Raw genomic sequence first — 17,495 nt, 5'->3', positions numbered from 1 at the left:
AGAGGTCTGCAGTCTCCGAGTGCCCTTCTAGTTTGGTGTATGTGTTTGAAGCATGATTCTCAGTCAAGTGGAAGGATAAGTTAGCAAGTGAGATCAGTTATTGTTGCTGGTTGACTGCTTAGGAACCCAAGGACTTTCACTAGTAGTTAAAACTAAAGCAAAATATTTCTTTACTAATTGGCCAAGACTCTAGGTCAGTCAAACAACACAGATCAAGTAGAATATAGCAAAACAACTACTAAGTTACTGCAATAGATCATCTTTATGATGTATTGCTAAAACACTAACAATGTCAAAATACAGCTATTGGTGATATACTTCATTTTTCTGGGCCCATTTTGTTGTTTGGTGTATTTTTTTTTTATTTTCACTGATAACTGCCAAAAAGTGGACAACGTGATGTCAAATCAAGATATTTCCAATGCAGCTACATTGGAGTTTGATAGCAGAAAAGTTTTCAGCAATCTAAAACATCAGCTGTAAACATCAGATTTCAGTGTCAGTCCCTCAGAATCAAAGAGCTTCTTCTTCTTCTTCTTCTAGAGCCGCCATTTTGCACCGGCATTCAACAATCGCACAGGGAGAAATCCATCATAGAAGTGGCAGAGAGACCAATTTCTCCACTGACAGTAGTAAGTCCTCAATAGACCAGAATGCAATGCAGCCACAAGACATGCGTTGTGTTTTGAGTAAGCAAAGCATTGTGGGAAACATAGGAAATCAAATCACTAACTGAAGTAGACGCGGCAGTTACACCAAAAGCCTCTACTGGGTCTACAGGTACTGACCTATTGAATTTACTGCTGTTCTGACACAATGGTGGATCTAGTATTCCCATGATGTCACATGCATTTGCTACCAATATGGTGCTTTACCATATACACAGCCATATACACAGCTCATTGGCTGTGGCTGTCATTCGATTATAATCACCTGTTAATTTCCTACCAAGATGGCCGTGTGATGATGTAACAGAATACTATGAATTATCTTTTATTATGTCCCAACTCCTATTCTCCCTTCAAAAAAAAGGTGACTTTTCACATTTCCTTTGGCTCTGCTCCTCCTATCTACAGCTATGTAATTAAACCACAGATGGAAAGCCAGAATGTAATAGATTTGATGGTTTATTTATAACTGTGTTGGGCCTCCGCTATATGTATCTGGGTTAAATCACACTAATGACAGCACTATGGCAGAGAGAGAGAGAGAGTTAGAGAGAGAGAGAGAGAGAGAGAGTTAGAGAGAGAGAGAGAGAGAGAGTTGGGAGGAAAGCTGTGTGCTGCTTTCTTAGCCAAATGAGGCTCTCTGCGTTCACATGGGGATTTGTTGGACCACACATAGATACAGCAGTTGGATGAGACGGGGTGAACCAAGTTATTTTTGTTTTGTTTTCACTTTCTTTCTTTCTTTCTTTCTTTGTTTCTTTCTATCTTTGTTTCTTTCTTTTTTTCTTTCTTTCTTACTCTGTGTCTTTGGCTCTACAGAACTTCTCGTTTCTCTTGCATCTGTCAGTGGCCTATTTAACTCCATCTCCATCTCCCGCTAACACTCTCTCTCTCTCTTCTTTCTCTCACGGCCTTTTCATTACTCTCTGGCTCTCTGATGTTTTTCCCCCAGTTTCCTGTCTCAGCCTCTGCACCTCTCCTGCTCCTATACTTCCCTTTCCCCATCCCCCCCTCCCTCTTCCTCCATCAATCCCTCTCCCTCCGTCCCGTTTAACCCACCAAGAGCTTTTCCACCTTCCTTCTGGTCCCTTTCTCGCCTCTCGATCTCTGCTTCCTTCCTTTTACTCCCTCCTTCCCTCCTTCCCTCCCTCCCTGCACAAGCTTGCCGGCTCCTTGCACAAACATCAGATGGTTGTTGGCAGGGCGACAGATTGATCGCGCAGGCAGCCTATTTGTCCCGCGGCCAGCTCCTATAGCCGGCTCCTAAAAGGCCTCTAAGGCAATCTGAAAATCAGTCTCGTTGGTGAGGAGCCGGTCCCCCGGTTTGAATATGGAACAGCTTTGTCTGTGGCCGCTTAGCAAGCAGAATACAAATGCACCACATCAAATGTTTGGTCCCAGCACAATGCAGAAATCCCATTATACATTATCCACTAATGAAACAGTATCTATTCAGTTTACTGCCATATCGGTAGGCTGGGATTTATAGTAGACAAAAGGAATATAGAAGTGATTAGGCGGGGATATGTGGTTAAGAAACTTTCGACGACCTAACTTAAGTCCCAACAAATAACATAATGCAATCCTGCCATGAATGCAACACCACAGAACAAAAGTGTGGGACCTAAACTTGTCTACTGCATAAAATATTGCTTCAGGATTGACATTTAGTGTCTCGGACTCCATTTACATAAAACTACACAAATAAACAATAGCACACCTGGGAGGGAGCGCAGTAGAATTTAAAGGTATTGTCTGCAGCAGATACGCTGGTTTTATTTGGTCTCATTATCTGATTTTTATCTGACGCATGGAATATAAGCAAATGCCGCTGAATTTCAACTTCTGCTCATGTTATTTGTATACACAAACCACCTGGGTGCTTGCAGTGGGATCCAGCTAACTTGCTAATCATGCTGACGGAGTGTTCGTATTACAAAGTTATTAATTCTTTTGATTTTACAGTCTGCTGACAGTGGTGTAAAAGTTGACATCATTATGAAAGGCAAACAAAATACAAAATAGATTTGGAGTGTTCACTTCCAAAACGCCAAACGGAAAAATCCATTACTTTAAGGACCGAGTCTGTAAAAGTGTTTTCATTTTATCAGGTCTCCAGTTACCTACTCTCTTTTAAAATGTTATCACAGCTATCACAGCTGTCAGTTTTGTTTCAACTGGTGAATATTTCATTTTGGAACATTTTGGAAGTCTTGCTTCATTTGCTTCATCGACTTTCTAAAATCACGCATCACTGTACCATTAAGGTGTGTGTGTATGTGTGTATGTGTGTTTGTGTGTTATGTGTGTGTGTGTGTTTGTGTGTGTGCGTGTGTATTGATCGGCTGCCTTGCTCGCCACCTCATCGAGGAAATGTGGTTGAGTATCACCTTGTGGCTTTCAGCGTTCGGACAATCGCGTGTTGTCACTCCATCGCCTTAACTTTTTACACTTATCACCTGTTCCAGCCAGTTTAAAGCCAGTCAGTTCCGAGCGGCCCAAACCACGGGGTGAAATCAAATCAAATTTACAAGAAGCAACACAGATGCAGCACAGTAACGTCTCCGCCCCCACAGCTCTCGAAGCGTAACCTCTGCCCACTTCCCGAGGCTGATATGTCTGATAAGGTGCAGAAGACTTCTAGCACTTTAGCGGGTGAATAGCCTGCCTGGAGAGCACAAAAGACCTCTCCTCGAGATGGATCTGTGAAAGGTTACGTGCGAACACAGAGCCACCATTCACCACTAGAGTCATTCAGGAGTCAATACCATTGAAACTGAATTACAAAGGATCGGCCCTGGACCCTCTTCCCTACGAAATGTTATAATGCTGCTGAAGGTCACAGAAATGGCAGAGGATCCCAGTAGTTGTTCTAAGGCCCTCAGAGAGAGAGAGAGAGAGAGAGTGTGTGTGTGTGTGTGTGTGTGAGAGAGAGAGAGAGAGAGAGAGAGAGAGAGAGAGAGAGAGAGAGAGAGTAGATTGAGCAAGGGGAAAGACAGATAAGAACAAAGTGAGAAAAAGAGAAAGAGCAGAAAGCTGGAAAGGTTGGCAGACACAAAATGAAAGAGAGATGGGTAGGGAAAGGGGACAGAGAGAGAGAGAGACAGTGAGAGTGAGAGAGAGAGAGAGAGAGAGAGAGAGGTAGATTGAGCAATGGGGTTGACAGATAAGAACAAAGTGAGAAAAAGAGAAAGAGCAGAAAGCTGGGAAGGTTGGCAGACACAAAAAAGAAAAGGGGACAGAGAGAGAGAGAAAGTGGGGTGGGGAAGAGAGAGAGAGAGAGAGAGAGAGAGAGGAGAGACGGAAAAAAGGAGAGAAAAAGAGAGTAAGGGAAATAAAACGAGCAATAGAAAGCTATAAAGGAGGCAGAGCCAAAAAGAAAGTGGGATGGGCGGAGAGAGGGGATAGAAGAAACCGATAGAAAGAGAGAGAGAGAGAGAGAGAGAGAGAGAGAGAGAGAGAAAGTAGGGCACTTGCTGGATGAAATGGCTCGCCGGCGTTCTTTAAAGTTGAGCCATCACCAGCTCCGGCTCCCTGATGCTGCCTGCCAGGCCTCATCCTGCCTCGTCCCCCCGGTACACTCACACCTTTCACAGCTCCTCTCTCCATACCTCCGCCTGTCTCTCCGCTCTCTTTCATCCCATCTCTCCTTCAAACACACACACACACACACACACACACACATACATACATCCCCATCCCCTCCCCTTTCTTTCCGTCTTTCTTTCCCTCCTTGCCGCTTTACTGAATCGGCCTCTCTGCTCTTGCCTCTCTGTCTATTTTTGCTTTGAGTCTTTCTTTTTTTTGTGTTGAGTCTTTGTTTTTTTCTTTTGTTTTTGTGTTTGTTTTTTTTTTGCTTTCTGCTTATGGTGCGGAGGTAGTGCAATCTAAAGGCTGCGGATACCGTGACTTGTGCCCCGGTTTCTGAATGGATTTGTAAGATGAAGAGGTCAATAAACGAGCTTTTAAAATTCAAATTCTCTCTCTGACTCTCCATCCTGTGCGGCTGCAGAGGAGGGAAGCGTTGCGTTCATTTATTAATTTCCTAACCTAGTGTCCTAACCCTCCTCGAGGCTGCAGTTATGACACACCGTCAGCTGTCAAATTCAAATTCAAAATGCTTTATTGGCATGAATGACGATGTCAGTGTTGCCAAAGCAATGAGATACGACAAATAAGACAAACCTTCAAACTCTCTCTCTGGCTCCTCCGTCCCTCCTTTCCCTTGTTCTTGACTTCACTGCAATGCTTCTCTCTCTCTCTGTCTCTGTCTCTCTCTCTCTCTCTCTGTCTCTCTCTCTATCTCTCTCTCTTTCTCTTTCTCTCTCTCTCTCTCTCTGTCATACACACACACTTATGCCTTCTCTCACTAATGTTTGTCTCACTCTCAGTCTCAGTGGTTCACATCTTTTTGTGGGCCACCATGTTCTTCTGTTTAAGTCTCCCTCTTTGGTTTCTTTGTCTTTCTCGAACATCCTTCGCACACACACACACACACACACACACACTGAAAAACTGTGCCCTCCATCTCTCTACTTTGCTCTATGTCAGTTCTGTCTTTCGCTGTAGCAATGTTTACCTCTCTCTGTCTCATCCTCACCCAGCATTCATTGATATAGCGGTTTCATTGCTGTTTGATATGACCGAACCTGTGGTGAGAACATACGATACGATACGATACGAAATACTTTATTAATCCCCCAGGGGGGAAACTGAGTGCCACCATACATATAGGACAGACAACCGGTAGGACAGTAGGAAAAGGCATGTATCTCAAGGCAGTACAAAATAAGGGGAGAGCACAACACCATAATACATACTGTGAGCATCAATGTGACTGTACTAGTGTATGTTAGTGGTTATATAAGACATCAACATCAACATATTCATGGACACCAACATTACCACACTCCTCAGTACAACCACCATCCTAGTCATCAACATCAACATCAGATCATCATCGTCATCAACAACAGTGACAGTCAGCGACAATGTTCATTAAAAAACTTCACCGCAGCGGGTACAAAGCACTTCCTGAATCTCTCTGAAGAGCGCCTGGGCATAACAAACCTGTCGCTAAAAGAGCTCTTCAGTTCGCTAAAAACATTGTACATTGGATGATCCTCATTTTGCTGTAACACTCTTGAGTTTCCTACCCATTCTTTGCTCCGTGACCACTTCTAGCGAGTCAGGGGTCAAGCCAATAATGGATCCTGCCTTCCTGATCAGTTTATTGATCTTGTTTCTGTCCCCTGAGCTTAAGCCGCACCCCCAGCAAACAATAGCATAAAATAGAACTCTCTTGCTAAAATGCTTTGGTAAAACACATCAAAAGACCGGAGCTTCCTGAGGAAAAACAGCCTGGACTGGGCCCTTTTAGAGATGGCACTGGTATTCTCTTTCCAGTCCAGCCTATTATCCACAAGGACACCAAGGTACTTATAAGAGGAAACCACCTCAATAGCCTCATCTTTAATCAGGACAGGGGTCACCGCAGCCTTTTTCTTTCTAAAGTCAATGATAAGCTCCTTGGTCTTACTTAAATTTAAAATTAAGTGGTTTTCATCACACCACTCGACAAAGCCATCTATCTCCTGTTGGTAAGCTAGGTGGTTGTCTTTGAGGATGTAGCCAACAAGTGCAGAATCATCTAAAAAATTTTGCAGGTGGCAGCCAGTTGCCGGACTCAGCCTGCAGTCAGAGGTATATAAAGTGAATAAAAATGACTTTTTTGACTTTTTGATCTTTCCCTCATAGCTTTTCTCTTTCCTTTTCCATTCATCCCTTGATTTCTCATCTTGCTCAAAGCACTCTCAACTAAACCAAACATACTTAGACATACTTGAAATACTTAGTCCAGTGTGGCCGATTAAATACATCTCTTTCAAGAATAATATTTGGATATTTTTGGCTGATAAAAAATTTTGTTTCATTTCACTATGTGATGGTTAAAAATCTGAACATGTTCACAAGAAGAAGCTTCTTACATTTGGGAGCTTTTAGGAGCTGAAATATTTATTCTCTTTTGGATTACTGGTTGCCACTCAACAAATTTTAACACATTTTCTCACATACAGCTCTGAATGAATTATCAACATGAATTAGAATGGGACGCAGGTTGATTTAAGATTAGAGAAGAGGCCTTGTGACCAGAGGACTGCCAGCTCAAATCCTCGGACCAGATGGGAAGATGTGAGTACAAGAAGCGAATCAATAATGCTCATCCCTCCTTCCAGTGTACTTTCACTGAGGTGCCTTTGTGTTGCACTGGGCAGTTTCTAGGTGTGAATCCATGCAGCTGAATCAGTGTGAAGCAGGGCAGCGCTGAGAGAGACGGCTCAGTTGCACTCAGTCAACACACAGTGGGTGAGAAAAAAAGGTTTGAATAGATTAGGACACATCCTGACTCGAAACTGACGCTGAGCCAGGATGACAAAGCAACATCCTGTCTTGCATTCAGATCAGACAGTGGTCAGACATGAGACATCACAGCGTGTTTTGAAACTGTTATTGCATCCTTTCATGACATCAGAGGGATCATTGATCTATGTTTTGTTCAACACACCTCCGTGAAATGTCAAAATCCATGTGGAAATAATTATTTCTATGAAAGGTTTTTAAATTAATCCGTCAAAGGAATGACTGCAGTCATAAGACAGCATTCATTAAGAAGACACTGCCTTTTGATCATTTTTTAACAACTGATGAATAGATGAACAGATGAATGAATAGACGAATAGTTATACATTGTGTCACCTGGGAAAGTCCACATGAAAATCAAGTGATTTTGTTCCAGATCTGATTGTGAGATTGTGAGATTTATTTGCCAAGTACAATAAACGTTCAGGTATTTGTCTTGGTGACATGTAAGACACTACCTCTATTACAAAAATGCTGACTAGGAAAATGCTATCCTACCCCCATCTCTTGTCTTAGCTATTAATTGCATATTACCAAAATTATGCTAGATCTATGGATTCTCAAACTATTTCTGCTTCCTTCACACACCTGAGTATTGTAGGTTACACGTGTTTAGGAAATGGTATTTAAAATGTGGGGAAAAACTCTCTTTTACTTGCAATTAAACCATATTATTGAGAAAGCAATTGAAATTGAAAGCTGATGAAAACTTCAGGCATAGCCCAAAGACACATTCTGGGTCAGGTCCCACAGTTCACAAAACCAGACATTAGATCATCAGGCAGACCATAAGACTGTTAAGGAACTGTGCTCTTATAACTGTGACTAAAATGCTGTTTAAGGCAGCACATGGTGAGTTTCTAGGTAAAGGCTTCATCATGTGTTAGAGTTACTAGGCTTGCTCTTCACATCTGATTAAAAGCCTCTAAGTGAAACATTTCAATTTCGCAGCATTTCTAGGCATTGTTTATTTTCTTAAAACTACAATATGTAACTCGAGACAGGAAGCATATTGTTAGTCCCGCCCTCCTCCCCCACAGTTGGTCATGTTCACATCCCAAAACTTGTCACTCATCTTGATGAGCTGTCTACCTTGAAACGGCGTCTAGCCTGAGGCTGAGAACCAGCATCCATAAAGCCTCCACAGGTGTTGAAGAAGGAGACAACAAACACAGGGAATCGTCAATAAAAGAAAGCAATGGTGATATTCACCCATTTCATGTTTAGCCTTGCTGTTCTTTCATTTCTTACTGCTTTCCGCCAGTGTTGTTGTTGCTAATAATTCTCTCTGCTGGATAGTCACAACCCAGTTCATCACTGGCTGCGCCCACAGAAAACGGTTTACACCCCAAAATGTCCCAAACATCATTGAAAAGCCAATTTCAGGCAAACGGGGGATTTACATGTACACACAGGGTCACACACTGACCTAGATGGACGTGGTATGATAGGCCTATATCTTATTTATTAATTATTAGTTTAATGTCAAAAAGTTGCATATTGTAGCTTTAAATAGAAAAATAAATGGATCATGTCACGCCACAATAGTACTGATCTCAACTGTGGCTAAAATTATCCATTTAAGCCAGCAAGCATCTCATGAGATTTTGAGTAAAATACTTGCTCAAGTGTCTTACAGGATATGAAGAGCCTTGATCAAGATCTCCACATGTAACCAAAACAACTTCTCAGCTTTTATGAAAAACTGCTTGGCTGAAGTGTCATGCTCCAGCCCTGTTCCTGCTGGACTTGTGCCTCTCTGGAGAGTTGACCTCTAGTTGGGTTCAATCCATTTGTTCTTTGTTTTCATGCTATTGAACAAATGTTAGCCCTGTGTGCTGCATGCCAGCCCAGTGACGCCTATGCATGGCTAACATTCAATTTTCCTTGCTTAGATAACTACTTTTAATAAAAACGCTTTTTAAAAAACTACTACATACACAATGTGAGCTGTGGAAACAATAAACACTACTATGATCTTCCTGCTCATACTGAAGGAATCCATAGAAAATGTGTCCTTGATGCACTGTGTTAGCTGCTGAATTGATCAACCCAGCAGTTCATTCATGAGCCATTTGGTCTGCGATTTTATCAAAAGAGCCTTATGTATGTAGTGTTACAATGACACTACATTAAAATAAAATATTAACATGTAAAAGAAAGCAGCGATTCTTTGTGCTTGAAACTTACACAGTCAGGTATATTTAATAAAATATCACATCAAATTAATTGTATGATTGGTATAATTGATTATGATCTAAAACAATCACTGGTCCTTAGCTGAAATCTGCCAGCATCAGCATGACTAACAGCATGACTAACAGCTCCTGCGTAAGTAGTGAAACCTGGTTTATCTCCTGTATACATAAGTTGATAGTATATCTTTCAGTTGCATTTACAGTTATATTTTTGGTTTAAAGCCAATGTAGTTGTGACCTTTGACCTCCAGTAAACCAATACAATTGACAAAAAGTAGTTACTACTCTTTACCTCTGTAAAGCAGTGTAACCCAGTGTTTCTGTATCTTTTTTCAGTTAAACTCAGTTAAAGCTAGTTATGTTTGCACCAGTACTAGACATGGGAACTTAAAGTTTAGATGACAACATTTCCTCTTGGTCAACAACGAAGTGAGCCACAGACAGTTTTATCAAAACTAGATAGCTAAATGAACAAGCTGTCCCACAAAAGCACAGCAGTATATATCTTGTATTTTCAGACAAGCTGCCACATTTGATACTGTTGCTGGTACACAGGTGAATGATTTCACTGTTCCTCTTAAAAGTACATTATTTCAGCTTACATAGCATTATTTCATCGACTTACTGAAAGCTGCCACAGCCAGTATGAGTGTGACCACGATGGAGATCCAGGACACCCAGAGAGCTTTCTTCCTGTAGCTCTGGGCTTCATGGGGCTTCAGACGCATGCTGCTCTCCAGGAGGCCTGCAGGACAGAGACATTTCAACATACAATCCATTATTTCTTTTTTTACCTACCTGTATTTTGAGAGATTATTTGCAGTGTTCGTCTTATGTGATAATTTATTGATACTCTTTTTACTCGCACCCTCCACAGCTAGGTCAGAAGACACACTTCAAAATGCATATGACACATAACTGATAGACTCAGAATCCCATATTGTGGCTTTATTGATCGGCTTAACTGTGTTACAGCTGTCCTAATGTCACCACATCTTACTGTAATCATTGTTCATAGTCCATGTCATTGAAACCTCTGGCCACTTAATTGAAAAGCAGCCAATGCACTACCAAAGGCCCAATAGTATAAAACCATCACTGTGTAATTAAGGATGCCTTCAAACCATAATGGAACTGTCTCTTCCCTCCATCCTTCCTTCCTTCCCTCCCTCCATCCTTCCCATTTCATATCCCCCTTCAACTTCCAAGGGAAACTGGGCCGTTGGAGATTTGATTTAGTAGGTGGATTTTGATAGAGGGACATGAAACCCTTTTTGGAGATTTGATTCAGTAGGTGGATTTTGATAGAGGGACATGAAACCCTGGTTGGAGATTTGATTCAGTAGGTGGATTTTGATAGAGGGACATGAAACCCTGGTTGTGAGGAACAGATGAGTCTGTCTTTATTAGCCAGACTAAATAGTTTCACATGGAGAGGGAGTTAAATTGGAATACCACTCAGTTTAACAATTCACATGCATTTCCTAATGGCTCAGAGCGGCACTATCGGTATGTGAGCATGAACAAATCTTCGCCTGAAGTCAGAGACCAGACAGCCCAGATTCTAATCTGCCTCAAGCTGCTCCATTGACACGAAATGGGAGACTGACTTTGTGGATTCATACAATATTTATAAGTCTGCATTTTTTTACATCCAAATGAGCTTTTAATGCTATCAGTTACAATTCTATCCGGACAATTGTCCTGGTCGCTGTCACAGTCGGCTGTGAGCGATCCTGGGGCGCTGAGCTGCTGAAATGCAAAGGTGTTCCCCTTCAACACTGCCAGCCTGGCCAGAGAGAACCAGGCAGGCGATGACAACACCACATAGAGGGCTAAGTGGATGAGTGTATGTGTGTGTGTCATAAAGTGGGAACCTGGCCAGAAACAACTGCAAACAGAGAGCTGATGAAGTCGCATGGCTGGAATCGGGTTAAAAAGTCACCGAAATGTTTGTCATTACATTTTCTTCCCCCTACTATCGTCTCCTCCTCTCTCTCTTCCTCTCCTCCCTCCCCACCTCCCTACCTTTGGTCTAAGTGTGGAAACACTGCCTGCATCCCTTGTATCTCTGCCTGTGGTTGTCTATGACAGTGATTCTCAACCTATTTCATATCAAGGACCCCTAGTTTAGTCCACAATAGGGCCATGGACCCCAATTTGATGAGATTTTATCTCTCGGACCCATATCTGATAATATTTGTATTGTTAGATATGATTTTGTCCAGAATCCCATGACTATTTGTATTGTGGGTAGAGAGATAAGAGTGAAACTATGATCAAAATAGTCATTCTTCTACAAGTTTAACAATTCATCAATTTGCTGGGGACCCCCTGGAACCCCCTCAAGGACCCCTGGTGGTCCTCAGACCCCACATTGAGAACCACTGGTCTATAGTAAAGCAGGGAATGCTTAGGCCACCATCACATTAGGTACAAACCAGCTCTTTGGGGTGGAAAAACATTTAGAATCCATTGGAGCCCCCTAAAATGATTTTACAAGTTCAGGTCAGGTTGAAGATCCCCCATAGTTTTCCTCAGATGTTTTTCTGCAGTATCCTGATTCTAGAAAATGCAGCGAGGACAGAAACCTTGCACTTAATTAGTTTGAGAAAACTGCATGAAATACTGTGAGGCTTTTATATACCTTTACTGTGGAAACTACACTATGCTGACTTCAGCATGGCCTCTTCGATTTGGTATTTCTTTCATTTTTTAACTGCCTGGGATCCATATAATTTAGCAAATTTGTCACCCGCAGAATTGGTTTTATTAAAACATGTTAGTACTGTTGACGTTAAAGGGAAGCCATCAGAAACAGGCCAGTAACTCTTTTTCATCGCAGCCCATAGTTTAGCAAACACTAAACTAAACCTAACCTTTGACTTTCCCTGTCTAGCTGATGTGAAATCACTTAATCTGGTTGTAATTCATTTCTTTGAAGGAAAGAAAATCAAAGGAAATCACGTCCTGTGCATCAGTCAAGGAAAACACAAAGGTCAGCAAACTCAACTCAACTCACTGAGACTATTCTGTCACTGTTTAAGTGTGTGTGTGTGTGTGTGTGTGTGTGTGTGTGTGTGTGTGTGTGTGTGTGTGTGTGAGCGTCAGCATGCATTCATGCAAAATGAGTGCTAATGTGTGTACGTTTGTCTGTGTGCATGCATATAAAAGCGTGTATGTGTTTATGTATTGTATGTGTGTGTATGTATGTGTGTGTGTGTGTGAGAGAGAGAGAGAGAGAGAGAGAGAGAGCAAAAGGAGTCACATGACCCAACAGTTACAGCTACAACGACACACATCCAGTCATAAGATCAACTCTGTATCATGACCATTAACATTTACTATTTTCTACTGAAACAGTATGCAGACTGCTTGTCAACTGCATGTACGGTATGTAGCCTGTTGGATTTTTGTGTTGTGTGGAGCTGTATGGAAATAAGTGTAGACAAAAAATGTGTAGAATATTGCAAATAACTGTAATAAAACATTGGGAGCCTGACAGATCCATTAGCGTTGTGTGATATATTTGACATTTGTCCTGACAAAGCAGATTTCTCTGTGAACCCTGACATTTTGAGTTTCCATCTGAGTCTTTGAGCAACATGTGTATCAATCTGGAGTCGCTCTGTTGACACCGGACAAGGGGAAGGCTTTGTGAACACTGCAGCTAAAGCCAGGGCGATTTACTATGGATATTGGTGCATTTTCCGATCCAGAAATGGTAGGATTTACCATAAAGTAAAGCTTGATTGGGTGAAAATCCCCAGCAAACACTCTGTCTCCCATTACCTGAAGAGACTAGAGATTTGGTCATGGTCATAAAATATTGATTGAACTGTCTAAGCTTGTGTGACTTCTTTTTATACATATAAGCCTGCATATATATATAGTGCTCCCATTTGGAGTTGCAAATACTTGATTTCTAAAATTTCCTCATACTATTTAACATATAGCACTTGCTATAGGCTTCTCTAAAGATCAGATATATCAAATACATACTAAGCTGTTCATGATTCTACACGTTTGAATAAAATCACAATATTCTCCCACACTTGGAGGACAAATAATAAAAATAACAAAAACTGTGTTAAATCCCATGCTAGCTAAACTGGCAGATGCATAGATGTATGTGCATATGTGTGTGTGTGTGTGTGTGTGTGTGTGTGTGTGTGGGTGTGTGTGTGTGGGTGGTATAGGGGGAAGTGAGACAGCATGGTTGAATGCTGCCTCACTCTGCTCACATGATCCATGGCTGGGGGATCAGCCGGGAAAGCATGTGCTCCACACATCTCTCCTTAACACACACGTGTGTGTGTCTGTGGTCTGTGTGTCTGTCTCCCTCACTCACCTTTCTTTTATCAAAGTAATTAACAACAACCATCCAACTCAAATGGCCCACACTTCAGCAAAACACTTCAGTAAACAAATGACTGAACCTAATACACCAGGGAACCGTGTGACTCTAAACACAATGATGAAGAATTAATTACTCATCTAAATAAATTGAAAGCCACCCTGTTTGCTTTTATTGCCTCTCTTAATACCGTCTGACATCATTATCCCCTGTAATATCTAACAAAGAGTATGAATGGGCAGATAAATAGATAGATAGATAGATAGATAGATAGATAGCTCTTAAATATAAGCAAAAATCCAGTTTACATAGTGATGACAACACTAATTAAAGCAAACATTTCAATTTAATCAAGCCATAACATGCCTGATGTTATGAATATCATTAGTAGATAGATAGATAGATAGATAGAATACTTAAGATTAGTGGATTAGTAGCTTAAACAAATCATGCAACACTATTGTATTTTAGCCCAAAGGAAACAAAAACAAAATGCTGCTGGGAAAAAAACTATTTTGAAATGTGGGTTGCCACAGAAAAAAGTTTGAAAGCCAGTGCCATAGAGGAGCAGGATCAGATGACTGCAGAGGTTTTCCGAGAGCAACGGCGGGGACTTTTATGTAAATAGGGGAGAGATTGATGCAACCTACAAGGAGCAGAGCAGGGGAGGGAGGTAGAAAGGGAGAGCGTGAAAGCGAGTGAAAGAAAGACAGTGTGCTCAAGTGCGCGTGCATGTGTGTGTCTTTTGTTTTGTGCTTGCTTGTGTGTGTGTGTGTGTGATGTGTGTGACTTTTGTTTTGTGCTTGCTTGTGTGTGTGTGTGTGGTGTGTGTTATGGTGTGTTGGCATACATCTACCTCTTTCGCTTGACTTTTAAAAGAAACAGATTCCTCCTTGATGTCTGCTCCGCTCTTCTACCCGTGGCCAGTGTATTTTAATAGCTCATTATAATAGCTCTACATGTGCAGGCCGCATATTCATAACTAAGCATAACGAGCTTTGTTGACACATCACCTAATGAGGAGATTGGACCTCATTGTGGCCCTGGGAAAGTACCTTAAAGGAATCAATTTCCTGTATTTTTCCTGATGTATCAAATAGTAACATATTGCACCTCGTCATTAAAAAACACATTATAAAAACACAAAAGTGTAGATAGATAGATAGATAGATAGATAGATAGATTCCAATAATAGCTCTTAAATATAAGCCAAAATCCAATCTACATAGTGCTGACAACACTAATTAAAGCAAACATTTCAATTTAATTACTCAAGCCATATATGCCTGATGATATGAATATCATTTGCATGTAAAACTGCATAGTATAATTATCATATTAATTAAATCCTTTGTCATCAGATCCAGTAAACACACATAATGTTAAATAAATCTGTGGCTTGGAGCCTATAGAGAGACAAGCAGCAGGCTTATTGTTGACTGAGGCCCCGCTATTATCCACAGTGGAATGTTTTGTTTTTGATCACAGGCATTGTACACATGGGATAATGAATGGGATTATAGTGAGTTATGAGAGAGATCACACACATGCACTCAGACACACATACACACACACATACACACACACAAACACACACACAGAAACTCACACTAGCGCCTAAGCAAATGCACATACCCAGTGATGTATGTCAGGGTTTATTACATGTGACTAGTATGGAAATCTGACAGCTAAATCCAATTACCACTTACAGTATGTGAAGCAGAATGTGTGTGTTTGTGTGTGTGGGTGCGTGCGTGTGTTTTAAAGAACTATTGGATTCTCAGAAGCAATATCTTTTTGTAATCTTAGTCTATTGCATTTCACATCACGTTACACAAATATCCAATGTCAAAGCCCACACCATTAGGCCTATAAGAAAATAGAAAAACAGACAAGTGAATGAATGAATGAATGAATGAATGAATGAATGAATGAATAAATAGAGTTTGGTAGGTTAATAGAACCCATTTTGAGTTAACTATGCCTAATATGTTTTGAACTGAAATAGCTTTAACTTTTGCCTTCATCTAAAATCTATCCTGCTGACTAAGGGCCATCATAAATTATTCAAATGAGAGAAGGCTATAAATAACATGGGCAAAAAATCTCCACCACACACACACACACACACACACACAGGCCCCCTCCCCAGGTTCCCAGGTTTTTTTTCCCACCACATCCGTATAACTTTTTTTTTTTTTTTCAACAAAACAAAACACGAGAGAAGTTACCTTCTCCCTCCACGTTGTCGGTGATCTTCATCTCCTGGCCCGTGGTGAACGGGTCTGGCTGGCCGGGGGCTTTGGCTTGGTGGTGATGGTTGTTGGCGAAGCCATCCGGGGCGCACTGGCCGTTCCGCACCACCGCCGGGCAGGGATCCACGATAGTCGGGTCCGGGACAGGGTAGGACTCTTGAGTCGTCGGATCTGTCATTGTTGTTGCTGAGTTGTTGTCTTTTTGTTTTTTTTTAGGGTCAGAAGCAGAGGGGAAAAAAAGATTCACACCGGTTTGTCAAGTGCAGCAGCCATCCAGCGCGTCCGATGCCACCGGTGTCGACTTGCGCAGGGGGAGAGAGATGGCGATAAGAGCAGATTGGAGATAAAGCACTATCTCCCCAGCATCAGCAGCGACACAACTCCCTCCGGATGAATAAAAGTCTACAGGGAAACAGCTCTGCAGGCTGGATTTAAATACTGAGCGAATTAAAGACACCCACTTGTAAGGTTAGATGCGGCGATGCGATACTGTGATCTACTGTGATCTGCTGTGGATCTGGCAGGCGGTGCCAGCAAGTTTTTTTTCTCCTCCCCTCTCTCTCTCTCTCTCTCTCTCTCTCTCTCTCTCTCTCTCTCTCTCTCTCTCTCTCTCTCCTCTCAGCACCTATTAACTCCCATACAGCCCACTAAACGAAACACAATGAGTTACATTTTTTTTCTTTTTAATTGATTAGGCTTTTGCTATCCCATAAATATCCGATAAATGGCTATTTTTGATATTACGAAGCAGAACTGTAGTAACCCTAATCTTTTAGAGGGAGTCTAGGCCTATATGCAAATATCCTACATAACATAGCCTACCTATAGCAATGGTATAGTGAAACTATAGTGAAAATAGTGATAACACTATTATGGTCCCCATAAACTCACTATTGATAACACCGGACACCCTGTAAGGAATATAGTAGGAATATTGATTTTTCACCAGAGTGGCAGTTGGTTTAAAACATTATCAATTCTCTAAGCCAGATTTCATATCTTCCTTTGGAATTTGCATTTTCTCTTGAATGTGTGAATCACCTGATCGACAATTTTCACTCCTTCCACCGGGTTTATTAAACAATCTCCCTCTGTCTCTGTCTCTGTCCCACTCTCTCTCTCTCTCTCTCTCTCTCTCTCTCTCTCTCTCTCACACACACACACACACACACACACACACAAAGGACAAAGGTCTCACACACGAGAGTGTGTGTGTGTGTGAGAGAGAGAGAGAGAGAGAGAGAGAGAGAGAGAGAGAGAGAGAGAGAGAGAGAGAGAGAGAGAGAAAGAGTTTAGTCTACTAATGGGTCTATCAATTAACCACCAGGTGGCGCCTGTTCACCCGGGACATTCACCTGTTCCGCCTGTGTCAAGGTGGAGACTGGACAAGAACAAATAATGATCCTGCAGCGTCACTTCACTGAAACCTACGCTATGGCAAAGTCCCTGCATCCACTAGCATATGACTTAAAAACTGCTTAACCAAAAGTGCTTATATCAACTAAATTCCAAGGTGGAGCAATGATTTATGAATGAAAAGATGTCATTATTACTTGATCAATGTGATAAATTATTAGACGCACACAGCTTTAGAGGG

General features: G+C 41.5%; 1 protein-coding gene across 1 annotated transcript in view; it reads right to left on the bottom strand.

The window, feature by feature from the left end:
• LOC139911124 (transmembrane protein 163a) overlaps positions 1-16,076 on the bottom strand; it is a 68,607-nt gene extending 52,531 nt beyond the window's left edge. Inside the window, exons 1-2 of the mRNA XM_071898625.2 lie at positions 15,875-16,076; positions 9,912-10,031 (exon numbers count right to left, since the gene is read on the bottom strand). Coding sequence (XP_071754726.1) covers positions 9,912-10,031; positions 15,875-16,076 — 322 coding nt within the window. The remainder of the gene's footprint in view (positions 1-9,911; positions 10,032-15,874) is intronic.
• Between the last annotated feature and the right edge of the window lie 1,419 nt (positions 16,077-17,495).

The sequence above is a fragment of the Centroberyx gerrardi genome, chromosome 10 (genome assembly GCF_048128805.1).
Source record: "Centroberyx gerrardi isolate f3 chromosome 10, fCenGer3.hap1.cur.20231027, whole genome shotgun sequence".
NCBI lineage: Eukaryota > Metazoa > Chordata > Actinopteri > Beryciformes > Berycidae > Centroberyx > Centroberyx gerrardi.
Note: the sequence above shows the minus strand (reverse complement) of the source record. Positions and strands in the feature narration are given on the sequence as shown.